Source organism: Lepisma saccharinum, chromosome 16 (genome assembly GCF_977018435.1).
Source record: "Lepisma saccharinum chromosome 16, izLepSacc3.1, whole genome shotgun sequence".
NCBI classification, from domain to species: Eukaryota; Metazoa; Arthropoda; class Insecta; order Zygentoma; family Lepismatidae; genus Lepisma; species Lepisma saccharinum.
The window spans coordinates 8,146,231-8,161,335 of NC_139244.1; the positions used below are offsets into that span (position 1 = coordinate 8,146,231).

The following is a 15,105-nucleotide window of genomic DNA, read 5'->3' on the forward strand; positions in this document are numbered from 1 at the left end:
TAGGTTAGACCTGTTAGGTTGGGTTCCAATAGCATAAACACAATGAAAAATGTTTTTCCTGCTACTAAAATAATGCATTTCTCTATTCGTTCGCGTCCATATTGTTTATGCACAGCTACTTTAATTATTTCGATGAGGAATGCCTACAGGTTAGGTTGGGTTCCAATAGCATAAACACAATGAGAAATGTTTTTCCTGCTACTAAAATAATGAATTTCTCTATTCGTTCACGTCCATATTGTTTACGAACAGCTACTTTAATTATTTCGATGAGGAATGCCTACAGGTTAGGTTGGGTTCCAATAGCATAAACACAATGAAAAATGTTTTTCCTGCTACTAAAATAATGCATTTCTCTATTCGTTCGCGTCCATATTGTTTACGAAAAGCTACTTTAATTATTTCGATGAGGAATGCCTACAAGGTTAGGTTTTATTAGCATAAATGCAATGACAAATTATTATTCAGGCTAAGAGAACTAAACCTAGCTACCTAACAACGTAGGAATTTTTTGCTTTCACTAAATTTGTGCAGGAATGTGCACCACCATGTCACTTTTTCCTTCCAAGAGCACCCAACCTGCATGGGTATTTCTAGTTTTTTCAAAGAAATAAAATTTTCCGTACCGTCAAACTTGCTTTTCCCAATTACTAACTACAAAACATTACCAAAAAATTATGAACCACGTTCCTCCTAAGCAGCCCATATTCTGCAGTCTTACGCAGCTCAGGTTTATGGCTGTTAGCATTAAAATTTCTTCCATAAATACTTTCAATACCTGATTGTGTAATTTCTGATCTTCAACACCTGGTGAAAATAGCCCAGATGCTCGCCTCGGTGGTGGAAATAATTCTCCATATCGAATATTGAAGACTTTTTTTTAGCAGTATAGTTCACATGTTGTGGTGAAGACACTTCTGACTTTACCAAGATATTCCATAGAAAACTTACATTTGGGGGTGGGGGTGAAAACTAACTAAAACAGCTTCAGGGTAAGTACCTCCATGTGTTTCATAAAGTTTTAACAGGAGTCGCACATAATGCAAAGTGCACATCCAAGAACTGTTGTGAAAAGTGAGTTCCAGTGTCTACTTATATTTATTTGGATTTTTCCATATTGTTAGCCACCAATTTGCTACAACAGGTAGTTGCATGTAAGATTTTTTTCTTAAAAAAATAGGAGCCAACGATTAAGTATTTCCGAGAGGTCTTCCTTCTCGCAGATGGCGATACCAACCTTGTGTTATGACGTCAGACGTGATATGCCTACGTTGTCAAGTTTGGTTCTCTTAGCATAAATACACTGCAAATGTATTATTTATGCTCAGAGAGCTAATACTAATAAGCCTAACCTAACAACTTATGCATTTAGCCTAACAATGAAACCATTCCACAGTGACTTCAGAACGCAAGGTTGGTATCATTAAAAACTTACCGAAATGTAAGTAAAAGAAATAGAACCATTACAGAATGTCCTGGAAATAATTGTTAAAATGTGGAAATGTGAAAATAAGTTTTAATAAAGTGAGCAGGGGATCTTCCGTGAGTTGGCATTTTGATGGTGGTGTCATCAGATTTGAACCTACATGTACTTCACATGTACTCTGAATTTACATGATTTTTAGTGAATTACACTTGTTTCACTTAATGAAAGGAGAGGAAGGAATGATTGCTTTTATTTAGGTATTATATAGACACTCCCATGTTCATTACCATGGTAGAATCTAAAAAAAATCATTTTTGCATTAAAAAATCTAGTGATTTTTTTGTTACACAAAAGAATTGTTACACCTTTCACTTGTTTAATGAATATACAAAGTAACACAATATGGGGACATAATACAGTAAGTACACTGTTCATGTAATGCAAATAAGATAACAAAAACATTATTTGTGCAGTCTCTGCAATGCATATGTTGAAGTAAAATACGTGCATACTTTTAGTAAGAATTAGCAGAATCTTACTGAGGAATATGTAACATTCGATAAGTTTTCATAGCTATTTATTTAATTTCTTATGTTCATTTATGTAATGAAGGGGCCACCAAAGTAAACTTTTTTTAAAACAAAGGGAGCCTCCTCCTTGTGGGCAAATATAGGTTAGCCTGTAAATGAAAATGGCCAGTCTATGTATTTGGACTGCTTGACATCTTTATTGTTGCATGATAGTGGTGAAGTCAGTTTCTGCATTAATTTATTCTTGGGCACTTACTCCTTTGATGATTTTTTTTCATTGAACAGTAGAAACACCTGTAAGCGAACTGAATTGATGGTTTGTGTGTTTTTAGTTCCACTTATGCTAATCAGGACTGAAACTACAGTTTAGTAGGATTTGAACCACTGCTTCAACCAGGTATTGAAGTCAGGTCTAATGCACAGGTTTGGCCTTGATTACACTTTTAGGTTGTGAGGATGGGAGAGAGATTTAGCACCAGGTATGTTTTTAAGATGTATGAAAAATTCATGCATTCTTTATCTGCGCTACTCCTGCATGCATATCGTAGTCAACCATCGTTTTTTGTGTGTGTTGTTAGAAAGAGAGCACCCTGTGTTGCTGCATCTCCTCTTCCCTCCCGACCAGCAGCAGACATGATTAACTAACATTCAAAGATGGAAGTGTATGGGACCGTTTTACAACTTGGTTCCAGTATGTTCCAAACAATGTTTGTTAACTACGTAAATATTTTCAAAATTCAAAATAAGGGGAATTTTTTACGTAAAAGTCGGTAAGTAGGAAAGTTTTAAAAATAAATTTGATTCATAATGACACTATGAAGTTGATAAGTAACTATCTGAATTATGATTATAGCTCAAATTAATTATCCAGAGTACTAGATTTTCTTCATATAGGATGAGTAGCAGGCTAAAAATTTCCATTTCTTGTTACCAAAAATGGACATTTTGCCAGTGCAATTTTCAGTATCTTGAAGACATTGTGCATACTATTATTACTTTAAAAAATATTTATAAGTGTGAAGAAACAACCTTTTTTTCCCCCTGTATACACCAGGGTACTTCAAGATTTTCATAAGTACTGCCAATGAGGCCGATGGAACAGCTGGTTGCAGGTCTTGTTGCATTTTACTTTCAGCGAAGATAATACCTCAGAATAAAAATAATGAGGTTTCATAAGTACTAAAGTAACTTTAGCAAGCCAGAAGCAACTCTCAGGCTGCATTTTGGACAATCCTCCTATGTACTGAATGGTTGTCATTTATATGTTTTATTTGTTTATTTACTTGTGCTTTTCTACTGTTAAACAAGTAAATAAGGAAATACTGGTTTTAGTTTGTAGGAACGATAGGAGAGCATGGTTTCATGCACTAATTGTGCTTTTTCCCCACTCTCAAGAACATTCTCGACTTCGAATTTATATAGGTTTACAATTTTATTGCAGCTGCATGAAGTGTCCGAAATTGTGCCTAAAATTATGAAAAGACAATTTTTCGGGGAGCAACAAAAAAATACATAATAAAACTGATCTCATGGGTACAAATTAATTTACTCATATCATAGTGATAACTAGGGCTAGGATTTTTATGACCTAAAAATCACCAAAATATAAAAAATAAAATATGCTCTTATGACCCAAAATTTTACAAAATATGCCCTTATAACTGGACTGTTTCAAACATCAACATCTAAATGCAGACATATTTGCACATATGTACTATTTTTAGTTCACTTTATGGGCCCCGAGTTGCAATACACAATGAATACTTTCTCTAAATTTTCAAAGAAAAATGCAAAAGATCTTACTACAGTGGAAAAAAACTCGAGTGAAAATGGGAGTAAGAGCGAATCCACTTCAAAAATGACTATATTTGTTGAAAATGTAAAAATATGCTGAATATGACCGAAAATTCATCAAAATATGCTTATCACGTAGAAATGGCCAAATATGCCCTTAATAAGCACCTTAATTTAATTAGTTTCTTCATAATATGAATGTCTACATGTTCAGGGAACATATCACCCTTACCCTAAAAAAATATTCTGTCATGAAAATGATCCTAGCCCTAGTGATAACTATTATCAAAATAGATAAGTATATCCTTCTTAAAGTATAGACAATTAATTGATTTTAATAATCGAACAACATATTTCAGTTCTTTAATGTTTTGCGCAACACGAAACTACTAAATTCAATATCTAATTGACTGTAGTGTTGAATCTGAAAGACGTCAGCATATAGCGTGCTTGCTGCGTTGCTATGGCAACCAACGTAGTTCGGTACCTAGACGGCGGCGGCAGCACCAGTCCACCTCATTGGCCAGTTTGTTTCAAAATTTCTGACGTCATCTCAAGCCGTCTGCTAAAATGTTTCCATTGTAGGGATAGGGAGAGAGAACTATGAAACGCCAAAAGTGTCTCTTGGCACAGACTGTTCTTATCCAAGATGGTGAAGTAAACCGTCTCTTGGCTAGTATCTTGAGATACGTTTATGAAACAGCATGGCGTCTTAAGAGAGGTCTCAAGACGCTTTCCTTTCTTGAGAAACGACTATGAATACGGGCCTAATTTCTTTTTAGGTATAGAAGATTACCCACATTTAAACCTCGCTGCGCTTGGAAATTGCATTTCCGTCGGTGGCCAGTAGATGGCGCGGCCGTCTTCTTTTGCTGCTCGCAGTAAATAGGGGGCGAGATTTATTGTCCCACTGGAGTGGCCTTCACCACAGAAAGAACAGGGGCGAATTGTGAAACAGGTTTTCTGAAAACGAGGGGGGGGAATATATGTCGTTTTCTGATTTCATGCAGTTCGTGAATTTACGGAATGAGGACTTTGCCAGGCAGCTACATACCCTACCAGGGCGCGAAATCATTGAAGATTGATTTTTTTTGGGGGGGGCAAGAAGATTGTGGTCTACACAGACATACACAAACTATACATATATATTATGTATGTGCATGAAATTTTTCAAATTTTCTACCAAGCAACTAAGAAAGAGCCTATACAATTAATATTTATAATGTTATTAAATATAAAAGTAAATTACTAGACATGTAAAAATACATTAGTATTAAATACATATAAGGGAATTTATTTGATATTTTTTTATGTATCAGATATTTATAATTGCCTTCTCGATTGCGCAGTGAATACGTTTTCGCCTTGCAATCGAGGAGTCCCGGGTTCGATACCTGGTGGAGGCACATAGTGGTTCGGAACCCACTTTAAACTATCGTTTGATTGACTTGTTATTGATTTTTAGTCTTGGTTATTATGTATAGGTTTTCTACCTACCTGTGGGTGATCGCGGCGATAGGGTTGAAATAAAACATTATCTATCTCTTATGCCTTTAGAATCGGTTTGGATGGAAGGGGGAAGGGTGCGTGGTATTCACATTAAAACAAGGTTAGTCGAGCAACTGTGCAGATTAAGGTTGATTAACAATGGCAGTGAGCCTAAAGTATCCAAAGTAAACATATATTGCTTAAATATGTCTGCATTATACAGTGACTCAACTACAGGGGGGACAGGGGCTCATGTGAGCAAATACCCCTTCGATATCAAATTTTATGCAAATAAAAATTCATTTTGTAAAATTTTCTTGCTTGTTTCGCTCGCATTATCTGCTAGTCTTGTTTTCATCAAGTTCAGAGGGGCGGAGGGAGTCAGCCATTGGGGCCGAATGATCTAAAAAAAAGTTGTAAAAGAGAGAATGCCATGGCGTCCAGGGAAATTAATTGCGCACTATTAAATCAATATTGTTTTCAATTGCACAAATTGGATCTAAAAAATTTTGAGGTATCTATCTGCATTTTTCCGGACCTTCTCATCGGACTAAAATGTATGATATAAAGTAATCCCCTCACATTAGCCTTCTAATACTAATAGTAACTAATGTATTCAACAATGTGCTCATTTCTGTTTTGGGGGTTGAACTGGACCTCTAGATTTCCAGTGTTAACCCAGCATCACAAGATCAATTGGAATCTAGTAGAAGGAAATATGGCGGACTCCAGCTTTGAAAGACGGGTAATAGGGCGGTGATGGGACTTCATTCACTGAAAATTCGTCACTCAATGAAAGTCGATCGGAAAGACTGAATTCCGAAAAGGATTTCAATTTTAATAATAGTGGACATTATTAATAATAATTTCAACAATAGCATTTCTTTTCGATATATTTCATGAAACAAGACCTTTTTATATTAATAGATCATCAGTGCTGGAGTTGTGGGTGTTGAGAAGGAGTGCAGAGGGGTGCTTTTCCCCCAGTTATGTACATTTCCATTAACCATCCCCTCCTGCTAGGATAATTTGCATAAGCATCCCCCACTTCTTCATTGTCTCCATGCTGATCTACACCAAGACCCTCCTCGACCAAGCACACCAGCTATAGGAGTATCCACTTCGAGCACTGTAGATCATAAAATAAAAACACACTGGAAAGAAGGAAATGTCCACAGAATTTCAATATGGAAGAAAAATGAACTTCACAAAATGCCCCTAAATAATAGTAACATTTAACCCATATGCTGTGAACCCTAGGGCAAAGGGATAATTCGACTCCACGTCCTACTGAGTTTTGGGACCACTTTGAAGTAACATGGAACAGGTGTAAACTACTTGAGAATTTTTTTCAGCTCTTATTTGAATATAAAAAGGCTTAGAGCCATCTTGAAAATATTTGATGTGAAGTTGCATTCAAATACCACACGTAAAATTAAAATTAGTGATAAAAGTTCATGATTTATCAAATTTAATTCTTTATATTGTGCAGCAACAAAGCAACGACTGGTTGAGTAACTGAATCTTTCTATACTGGATTCATGCAAGAAATAATAAGTTATGTCAGCGTTTCATTAAAAAACGCAACAAAAGTTTTATAGTGCCTAAAAAACCTATTTTGCTTGTTAGATCCTATTTTAGGTTCCACTGTTACCTGTGCAATACAAAGTGGTCTGATCTGTGTGGTCTTGCTCACTTTCGCATCACTTCCATGCTTGTGGCATTCACGCCTTGCAAACTAACATTTCAGCATTGAAGTTTGCACCACTCACTATATTTTTGTTGTAAGATTTTCAGAATATAAGATGATCCTCACAGACAAAATTGCGGAGTTTTACTGTGGATAACATGAAAACAGATTGGTGCCTAACTATACGGCGATGAGTGGATTTTAATAGCAAATTTCCAATGTTGAGTTCTGCCATCGCCGTAGGGTTAGGCAACACACATAACGTTATGCAAGATAGTGCATATTTCAGGATATATGTGTCTCATTTTCATTGCCGGTGACTATACCTAATCAGCAGTATTCAGAAATTTTGAACTATTTTAAGTTTTTTTTAACCTACTTCAGGATTTTTCGAGCCTAACTTAAGATTTTTAGGACCTATTTCAGGATTTTTGGAACCTATTTTAGGGTTTTTCGAACCTATTTTAGGATTTTTAGAGCCTATTTTAGGAACCTAAAAGCACAATTTTTAGAATCTAAAAATCCGAGGTCTAGTTATGAGATATGGGATTTTTCCTATAGATGTCCACCTGCGAGCAAGGAAGTTAATTCTGCATTTCGGAGGGGACACATATGTTAAGTTAGCCGGGCCCCTCTGGCTGAACCAGAACGCCCCTGCTTATTATCGAAGATGTTGTATCATATGTTACTGGAAACCAGATTAAATTATTATCTTGTAAATTAAATTATTTGATAAGCGACACTTCCTGTTGAATTTCTAAGCTATATAAAATTTCAGAAGCAGAGGGAGAGAAAGAATTGCGGGGCTGGTTCTACACCTCGCCACACCCTGCATTGCCGGGCGGCCACTACGCCACTGTCTCTAATTATCATGATCAATTGAGCTTTCGTGGCTCCCTTCAGTAGCTGTTACGTCAATCTTCGCAGGTTTCAGTTTCAAATCTTCTGTGGAAAAATAGCGACGCATTGGCTTCGAGGAGGAGGAGGGGGGGGGGGGTAACCTTGAGTTAGAACTCACTCACTGTCATAATGTTCCCAAGTTTACGACCGCAACCATTACCCCGATTGCCAAACTGCTCGCGGATCTGATTCAGGTTTGGCCCGCTTTTGAAGGCCCTACAGGCCTTCCCCCCCTCCCCAACTCTCGTGCTTACAATCCTGCCAGAGCCAGTTTCTCTGTGACGCAGGCCCGTAGCCAGGAATTTTTAGTAAGAGGGCAAAGTCAATCCTAGAGGGGGCAAATCCGGACCCGGCCTTTGTAATGATCATTCTTCTGTGAAATATCCCTGCTGCTCACTTGCAAGATATTGGCCGCGGTGGCTCAGTCGGTAACTTGTCGGACTACCATGCTAAATTCGATCCTCAGCCAGTTCAAATCCGGGAACTTTTCTAACGTTGGAAGCGACCCCGGCACCCACCCAGCGTCAAATGACATGGGTACCTGGGAGAAACCCTGGGGGTTAAAGGCAGTCAGGGGCGTGATGCTGATCACATCACCCCCACTCACGACCAGATCAAGAAAATATGGGGCGTTACCCCCACACCCCCATACGCCTTCATGGCATGGTGCTAAGCACAGGGGTGCACTTTACTTTTTTTTACTTTACTCACTTGCAAGATAAATGAAAGGGTTCTGCTGCGTGCGTGTTCTCAGGTCATGTGAAAAATATTGCTTGTAAAATTGGTTGCTGACCAAACTTTCAAAAATATATTATAAGAATTTTCACATTCTTCACTTTATTTATAAAGCCTGTTTCACATTGTTTTCCATAGGGTTTTCGCTCCTCTTATCTCTGCTCCATCCAATATCAGTTGCGCAAAATATGGAGCTACCGTGAATGCATCTCTGCACATGTTAGATTGCCGGAATTGGCTTTCATACATCTCTCGCATGTCATAATCGAAACTTTAATTTTGAAAATCACAGAGAATCCTCTTCAATATTCAGCGTTACAAACACGAGGGGCAACGAACGCCTTCGTGCATGGATGCACGACAGAGTTCGCTGCCAAACGAGAACGTCATAACTGGAATATCCAATCAGAGGCCATTTGGTTTTCATGACGTATAGCATCAATTTGGCACATCTTCCAAGGCCAATTTCTCGCAAACTATTTCGAATTAACACAAACTATTTTACACAATGTTAATATAAAATGAATGGCATGCAGTGATACAGTTAAAATCATATTTTATGTTAGAGTGGAAATATCCATTTAAATTGTGGATTCTAGTCTTGGATTGTCCAAAGGAAATATCTAGAAAATATTCTAATTTCTTATACATTTACTTCCACCTACCCAAGGTGGAAATTGACGTCCAAATTTCCGTACGAATGTTTGACATGCAATTTTCCATGCTTTGTGGAAAAATAAATTTACACTTTCACTGCACCCCGTTTGTTGTTTCTATGTTTAAAAATATCTACTTGGACAGGGCTAACATTTGGTGTATGACTTATGTATATACAGGTTTCGGTTACAAAGTAACGCCACTCTTAATTCCCAATTGCGCCGTTCGTGGGACACCCTGTACTTTAATTTTGAATTGCTTTCCTTGTATTAGCAGTTATCTTTGAGAAAAAAAAATCGAAGTGATGAAGAAAAACGGAATGATTCTGTTTGGAATTAACGATGGGGTGAGGAGAAATGTTAAATAACAAAACCTCTATTTTAACGAACTGAGAAGTGGAGAAGAATTGGATAATTCTTATAAATATGAAAATTACTTTCATATTTTTAGTGGTATAATCGCAGGTAGAATCGAACATCTTACGTGGCATATTTTATCTCGCTCTGAACTCAGCCAAAAGGCATTTCGCACCGATCTAATACATTCTCCAATTCATTTTAAAATATTATTGAATGTTTCATGTCGATATTTTGATCAATGCATCAATTCTTGACGCTGAGATGCTATTTTCTACAAATACCTCATCTCTCCTCTCGTCTCCTTTCTCTTCTCTCCTTCTTCTCTTCTGCTTATAGTTCATATCGCCTTCCTTCCCGTTCTCGCCTCTTGTCTCCGTCCCATTCTTCTCCACTCCTCTTATCTCCTCTCCTATCTTAGATTTCCGACTCAACTGCACTCTTCTCTTCTTCTTTTCGTTCTTCTCATGTTCTCCCTTTTACTCTACTCAACTTCTTTCTTCTCGTCTCCTCCTCTCCTCTCAAACCTCCTCTTCTCTTCTCCTATCTTCTCCATTTTCCTCATCTCTCCTCGCATCTTTTCCCTTTCTCCTCATAACTTCTCCTATCCAGATCTGTCCTATCTTTTCTTCCCGCCTTTACTATTCCTCTTTCCCTTTCGCTCTCTCTTTTCTCCTCTCAGTTGTTGTTGTCCCTTTTCGTTTCCTCTCCCCTCTTTTCCTTTGTGTAGACTCATCAGCGATGAAATACTAGAAAATCGATTTTCTTTCTTTCAGAAAGTATTTCTTATTTGCGACAAATCTAATACTGATATTTTTTTAGTTTTATACAATAATACTTGATTTTATTCCTTTCGCGTATTTCATAAATATCTATTGTGCATATGGCAACCCTGAAATTGAGCCTAACTCTACACGCAACCCACCAGCACCTTACGTAATTTGGGTTGCCTAGTTTAAAATGTCGTTGTCCTAAAACTTTTGAGACACACTGTACCACTTCATATGGATTGACCCAATTATAATTGTAAATATAAAAATGAACATAAGAAAATTTAAATTGGGCTGTAGAGCACAGTTGCATCATTTAATTTTATTTATTCCTTTAATATTTACAGTCCAATGGGCAGATACATTTACACCAACCTCCATACACTTCGATATTGCACCTGACAATTTATAGCAGCATAGGAGCCACTTAGTTATTGTATCAGTTGATACAATCATCTTCTTCAGAACTCTTTACATAGCCACTTAGCTTTCAAAAGCACCCCATTTCATGATGCAGTACTTGGTTTCCCTTTCTTTTGTTGATATATCTTCCGTTCACCTGTATTGTATCCTTCAGACATCCGAATAGGAAAAAAAGGATTCGGTAACTTTTTACAATCTAAGTTTTCCTTGGGAAGAAAAGTGCAGTAACTTCCAGTTAGTGTGCAAGGAGAGCATTTTGCTTGAGCACCAAATAGTTTACACACACACACAGAACGCTAGATAGTGTATGGAATTGAGAGCTTCTTCGCTTGAGCGAATAATGCTTGGAAAGGTAAAACTAGTGACATATGCTCAAAGCCCAATACGTGTATAATTTGTCTGTAGTAGAGGGCCTTCAAATATGGATCGTGAGGTGAAAGACACAGTGAAATTGAAACTTAAGTATAAATAGCCATTACCTCAATGTTAAAATGTAGTTTAGCCCATATACAGGGTGTTTCGTAAGTTCGTTTACAACACTTGGGAGGTGATTGTACGAGTGAAAATAAGGTGGAAAGTTCATGTAACGAAATTCCAGAAACGGCTTTGTTGCCGAGTTATTGACGTTTGAAAACGTGGGAAAATGATTTTCCGAAGTGAATAATGGCAAAATGGGTGGAGAGAAGTCGTCGGTGTTGGGCGGTCCAATAAGAAATTGGGTACGCTCTTGTCAAAAAATCACGCGGCAATGTTGTGCAATGTCTGCGCAAGGGATTCCCCAAAGGATGCAAACAAAGATGTTGACGGGAGTGGGGTGGGTGTGCGTTCTGCGTGAGCTGGTATCGACGAAAATTGGCATGTGTTGAATGGCACCAAAAAACAAAGAAAATTTCCTGAGCGAAGAGCACCATGACTTAAAAATGTAAAAAATGTACTGTCATAGGTTGCATAGCCTGAAGGGCAGATGGGTGTCCGTGTGATCTGACCAGATGGGTGTCCGTGTGATCTGACGTTAAGTGCCACATTTCCCGCTAGGGGCGCCAACAGTGTAGGTTTCCTCTTGAAGGAGCGCACGTGTCTGTGCCATTCGTGCTTCAGGTGCTGTGCCAGCAGCAGGTTGTTAAACATTCACGGTTGAATCGAAAGACGTGAGGTTCTTGGACAGTAGTGTTGGACAAACATTTGAGCTAGCAGTGTTACGTGTTAATTCTTAGCCACAGCCCATCGTGTTCTGTGAAGTGTACTAGTGTTAACGGCCATAAACACTTGTAGCCTGGTGTAAGGGATGGCTGCATACACGTCCCAAGAGTTGGCGGACATGCATCTGATTTATGGAGAGGCTCGAGGCAATAGCCGTGCTGCAAGGCGTCTGTATGGAGCACGTTTTCCAAATAGGGTGTTACCATCGCACACCTTATTTCAAACTGTAGACACTCGACTTCGGGAAACAGGATCAGTGTTGCCACCTCGTCGAGAAGTTGGACGACCGCGAAGTGTGCGAACACGACGGTTTGTGGAAGATATGCTAACTGCAGTGATGGATCATCCAGGCACCAGTACGCACGCACTAGCCCACGAACAAAACACCTCCCATGTGAATGTGTGGCGAGTCCTGGCAGAAGAATGGGATGCACCCGTACAAATTGAAGAAAGTGCAAGACCTTTTACCTCGGGACTTTGGCCCATGTAAGAACTTTTGCCAATGGTTTGTTCATCAAATTGAAACTATCCCCAATTTTCAGAATACGGTACTATGGACTGATGAGGCTATCTTCACGAAAACTGGTGTGTTCAATAGTAAAAACAGTCATGTGTGGGAACATGAAAATCCACATGCACTGCTAGTGGCACATCAGCACAGATTTGCAGAGAATGTGTGGTGCGGGATACTGCATGACTATTTGATTGGACCGTACATTATCCCTGTTCGCCTATGTGGACCCACTTATCAAGCATTTCTCAGTGAGGTTTTGCCTGAACTACTAGAGGACGTGCCCTTGACACTGAGACAGACTGGTTTCAACATGATTGTGCACCCCCACATTTCGATCGGAATATGCGCCATTTCCTCAATACCGTATTCCACAACCAGTGCATTGGCAGGGGAGGGCCTGTGCCATGGCCACCTCGATTGCCTGATATTATGCCCTTGGATTTCTTCCTCTGGGGAGAGATGAAACGCCTCGTTTACGAAACACCTGTCGTGTCAGCCGAGGACCTCGTTTCCCGTAACAATGTAGCTGCAGCATCGATAGCAGAAACGCCGGGTTTGTTGGGTCGCACTAGACAATCCTTGATTTGCCATTGTCGCCTCTGCTTGGAAGTACATGGTGGACACTTTGAAAACAGTCTTTGATGAGGTTCCCTTCACATCTCCATTAAGCATACCATGTGCCCTTCAGGGTATGCAACCTATGACAGTTCATTTTTTTCGTTTTTAAGTCATGGTGCCCTTCGCTCAGGAAATTTACTTTGTTTTTTGGTGCCATTCAACACATGCCAATTTTCGTCGATACCAGCTCACGCAGAACGCACACCCACCCCACTCCCGTCAACATCTTCGTTCGCGTTCTTTGGGGAATCCCTTGCGCTGACATTGCACAACATTGCCGCATGATTTTTTGACAAGAACGTACCCAATTTCTTAGTGGACCGCCCAACACCGACGACTTCTCTCCACCCATTTTGCCATTATTCACTTCGGAAAATCATTTTCCCAATTTTCAAACGTCAATAACTCGGCAACAAAGCAGTTTCCGGAACTTTGTTAAATGAACTTTCCACCTTATTTTCACTCGTACAATCACCTCCCAAGTGTTGTAAACGAACTTACGAAACACCCTGTATATGAAACATATGATTGTAGGCTGACACTGGCAGGATGGATAATTTACATATATGTGTCTACGATTGTCACATTAAAATCATATTCCAGTGTAAAAGCTCGTGTGTGGGAGACTCAAACGAGTACAAGTGAACAAAAGTGGTTTTGTCCAGTACTTTACTTCGTTACTTTCTGCACAGTGCTTTGTTTTTCACACTTCGAAAAGTTCCAGGGGATCCAACATGGATGAAAGCTTGAGTTTATAAGTACACTTTTAACTCAGAGAGGCCAATTAGGACTGTACCTATAGTTTTAAAGTGGAATCCAAACCAGACTGGGCATTGAACCTGCGACTCCTTCATTAAAAGTCTACTTCACAGAAATCCACTGCATGAAGCTCTTGGGCTTTGGGTGTAGGCAGCAAACCAGTTTCATCAGGGATCTCAACTGAACACAGTAAGTCCTAATTAGCCTTTGCCCCCAGATTAGAATAAGGATAATAAAAAATCAAGAAGTGTAAACTATATAGTATTTAATGTACATAATGCAAACAGATTCTCCATTGGTTTTTTCTGGAACATGCTTATTCATACATGGATTTAAAGGCTTGCGATAATACTCACACCAAATTCTAACAGCAATTTTATTTTGAAATATTTACAGAATAGTTTTAAATAAAGGATAAGTTATCAATACCATACATAACTGTAATATAATATACTTTAATCATTTTACATATGCAAGGGATAATAATAATCAACCGAGAGAAAGAAAACTTGTTTCTTATTATTACATACGTTCTTATTCTAAGTCAGTTCATTGCATCTTTTGTGTTTACAAACATATATAAACAATTATGGTTGATGGATGGCTGCGTAACATAAATGATGCAATGAACTGACTTAGATGATGAACGTACCATCACATAAAATGTGCAAGAATAAAACTGACATGCACAGTAACAATGAGCAAATAAATATTCTGCCAATACGGAAAAATATCATGTAAACATTCTTGGTTCAAGTTCATTACAAAAGTCACTGATATGTATATCAAGTTGTGAACTATGCAGTTGAAGAGACAGCCAGTTTCTTCAAATGCTCCATGAATACTTGCAAGCTAACATCGTCTGTTAACACTGGAGCACCACTCTCCTGGAAACAGAAAATATGCAATTCAAACAAAAAACCGGCTTACGTCTTATGATGGAATTTTTACGATTATTTAAGCATAAACAACACATAAAAGTCACCAAACTTCATGTTTCAGAATTCAGAAACATAACATATTCATATTCTGAAACCAAATAGTGTGAACATGATCAACAAGTCTGAACCTTGACCAGAGAAAAACAAAAGGGAAAAAGCAATGCTGCTTTCATATAATGATAACAAAAGATGCATTTTATAAAACTTTTTTACCATTTTGTTAATTATAAAAATGAGGTTGCATGAACTGAAGAAATAAAGTAATTAATGACTTACCTGGAATTCAGTTTCACATGAAAAATGT

At 38.4% G+C, this 15,105-nt stretch overlaps 1 protein-coding gene across 2 annotated transcripts in view; it reads right to left on the reverse strand.

Moving 5' to 3' along the window:
* Window positions 1–14,222: 14,222 nt before the first annotated feature.
* Sec23 (transport protein Sec23) overlaps window positions 14,223–15,105 on the reverse strand; it is a 39,052-nt gene continuing 38,169 nt past the window's right edge. For both annotated transcript variants that reach the window (XM_083137660.1, XM_083137659.1), the window contains one exon: window positions 14,223–14,747. In XM_083137660.1, the coding sequence (XP_082993786.1) occupies window positions 14,658–14,747 (90 nt within the window). In that variant the 3' untranslated portion in view covers window positions 14,223–14,657. The remainder of the gene's footprint in view (window positions 14,748–15,105) is intronic.